The sequence below is a fragment of the Cebus imitator genome, unplaced genomic scaffold (assembly GCF_001604975.1).
Source record: "Cebus imitator isolate Cc_AM_T3 unplaced genomic scaffold, Cebus_imitator-1.0 Scaffold489, whole genome shotgun sequence".
Taxonomy (NCBI): domain Eukaryota; kingdom Metazoa; phylum Chordata; class Mammalia; order Primates; family Cebidae; genus Cebus; species Cebus imitator.
In genome coordinates, this window is record NW_016107804.1 from 65,963 (window position 1) to 68,675 (window position 2,713).

A 2,713-nucleotide genomic window follows, 5' to 3' on the forward strand; every position below is an offset into this window, starting at 1 on the left:
AAAAAAAAAAAAAATAAATAAATAAAATAAAATAAAATGTATCTCTTAAATAAGATCTCCAAGTCAAATGATTCCTTGATTCAGACTGCAAGATAAATGTGTTCACAGGCATAAAAACATTCATCTCCTTGTACATCGTCATCAGAGCTCTTGGGTGACTAGGTGCATTGTCAATGAACAATAATAATATTTTCAAAGAAATTTTTTTTCCGGAGAAATAGGTCTCAGGAGTGGGCTTAAAACATTCACTAACCATGCTGTAAACAGATGTGCTGTCACTCAGGCTTTATTTTTCCATTTATAGAGCATAGACAGATTTGGCACCATTCTTAAAGGCCTTAAAATTTTCAAAATGGTAAATGAGCACTGGTTTCAACTTAAAGTCAGTAGACACATTAGCCTTTAACAAGAATCAGCCCATTCTTTGAAGCCAGATGCTGACTTCTTTCTAGCTGTGAAAGTCTTACAGCATCTTATTCATTGGAAGGAAGATGTTTTGTCTGCGTTGAAAATCTGCTGCTTACTGTAGCCACTTTCATCAATGATCTTAGCTAGATCCTGTAAATAAATGTAGACGCTTGCTGCAGCTTCTCCATCAGCATTTTCTCTTCACCTTGTACTTTGTTTTTGTTTTTGTTTTTTTTACACAATCTCGCTCTTGTTGCCCAGGATGGAGTGCAATGGCACGATCTTGGTTAACTGCAACCTCTGCCTCCTGGGTTGAAGCAATTCTCCTGCTTCAGCCTCCCAAGTAGCTGGGATTATAGGAGCCCACCACCACACCTGGCTAATTTTTGTATTTTTAGTAGAGTCGACATTTCCCCATGGTGGCCAGGCTAGTCTCGAACTCCTGGCCTCAGGTGATCCACCCACCCCAGCCTCCCAAAGTGCTGGGATTATAGGCATGAGCCATCACACCCAGCCTACACTTTGCACTTTTTTTTTTTTTTAATTTCAACGATTATGCCACGAGCCTTGCACTTTTATATTATGGAAATGGTTTCTTTCCTTAAACCTCAAGAACCAACCTCTGCTAACTTCCAAGTTTCCAACTTTTCTGCATCTTCCTCACCTCTCTGACTTTACAGAATTGAAGAGTTAAGGCCTTCCTGCAGATTAGGCTATCATGGCTGATTTGCTCTTCTATATGGACTAAACTTTCTCCATATCAGCAATAAGATCATTTCGTTTTCTCATCATCATGTGTTTACTGCAGAAGCACTTTTAATCTCCTTCAAGAACTTTTCTTTGTTCCAGGCACCACAGCTTACACCTATAATCCCAGCACTTTGGGAAGCCAAAATGGGTGAATCACCTGAGGTAAGGAGTTCAAGACCAGCCCGATCAACATGGTGAAACCCTATTTCTACTAAAAATATAAAAATTAGCCAGGCATGGTAGATGCCTATAATCCCAGCTACTCCGGCAGCTAAGGCAGGAGAATAGCTTGCACTTGGGTGGTGGAGGTTGCAGTGAGCTGAAATCACACCACAGCACTCCAGCCTGGGTGACACAGTGAGACTACGCCTCAAAAAAAACAAATAAAAAAGAACTTTTCTTTGCATTCACAACTCACCTGACTGTTTGGCACAAAAGGCCCAGCTTTTACCTATCCTGCCTTTCAACATGCCTTCCTTACTAAGCTTAATCAGTTCTAGCTTTTTACTTAAAGTGAGAGACATGCAACTTTCCCTTTCACATGAACACTTAGAAGCCATTATGGGGTTAATAACTGGCTTCATTTCAAAATTGTTATTTATTAGAAAATAGGGAAAACCATGGAGAGAAAGGGGGAAACAACCAGTCAGTGGAGCAGTCAGATCACAAACATTTACCGATTTTTCTTTTTCTTTTTTGGGGCATAGTCTCACTTTGTCACCCACACTGGAGTGCAGTGGCACAACCTCTGCTCACTGCAACCTCTGCCAGCCAGGTTCAAGGGATTCTCCTGCCTCAGGCTCCTGAGCAGCTGGGATTACAGGTACGTGCCACCATGCCCAGCTAATTTTTTTGTATTTTTAGCAGAGATGGGGTTTCACCGTGTTAGCCAGGATGGTCTCGATCTCCTGACCTCGTAATCCACCCACCTCGGCCACCCAAAGTGCTGGGACCACAGGCGTGAGCCACGGTGACTGGCCAAACATTTACCAATTAAGTGTGCCATCTTTTAAGGGTACAGTTTATGGCAACCTAAAACAATTACAATAATAACATCAGAGATCACTGAACATAGATCACCATGACAGATGATAATAAATTACAATAATTGCCAAAATGTGAGATGAATTAAGCAAATGCTGTTGGAAAATGGTGCCAATAGACTTGCTCAATGAAGGGCTGCCAGAAACCTTCAATTTATAAAAAAACAATCAATTCCTGGAAAGCACAATAAAGCAAAGCACAATAAAACAGCACATGCCTGTAAATGCTTTCCTCATATTTTCTTTATAGACATACCTTCAAACCCATTCTCTTTAGATCCTGAAGGGCCAGTGGCGGAAAATAATCAAGCCAATGTTCTGCTTCAGAAAATTTTACTATCTCTTCATCAGACAGACCAAGGGATTTCATAATGCCCCACTGGTATTTAGAAGATCCAGCTTTAGCAGCAGCTTTACTCTGAAAATAATGGACAAAAATAAACTCCATCAAAGAATAATCAACATTCCAGGAAAATAACCCAAGATTAAAAAAAAAAAAAAAAAAAAAAAAA

At 40.2% G+C, this 2,713-nt stretch overlaps 1 protein-coding gene across 4 annotated transcripts in view; it reads right to left on the reverse strand.

Annotated features, from left to right (window-relative positions):
* Nucleotides 1–2,713, reverse strand: part of LARS1 (leucyl-tRNA synthetase 1) — a 69,888-nt gene that overhangs the window by 48,269 nt on the left and 18,906 nt on the right. For all 4 annotated transcript variants that reach the window (XM_017513228.1, XM_017513227.2, XM_017513229.1 and 1 more), the window contains one exon: nucleotides 2,458–2,619. In XM_017513228.1, the coding sequence (XP_017368717.1) occupies nucleotides 2,458–2,619 (162 nt within the window). The remainder of the gene's footprint in view (nucleotides 1–2,457; nucleotides 2,620–2,713) is intronic.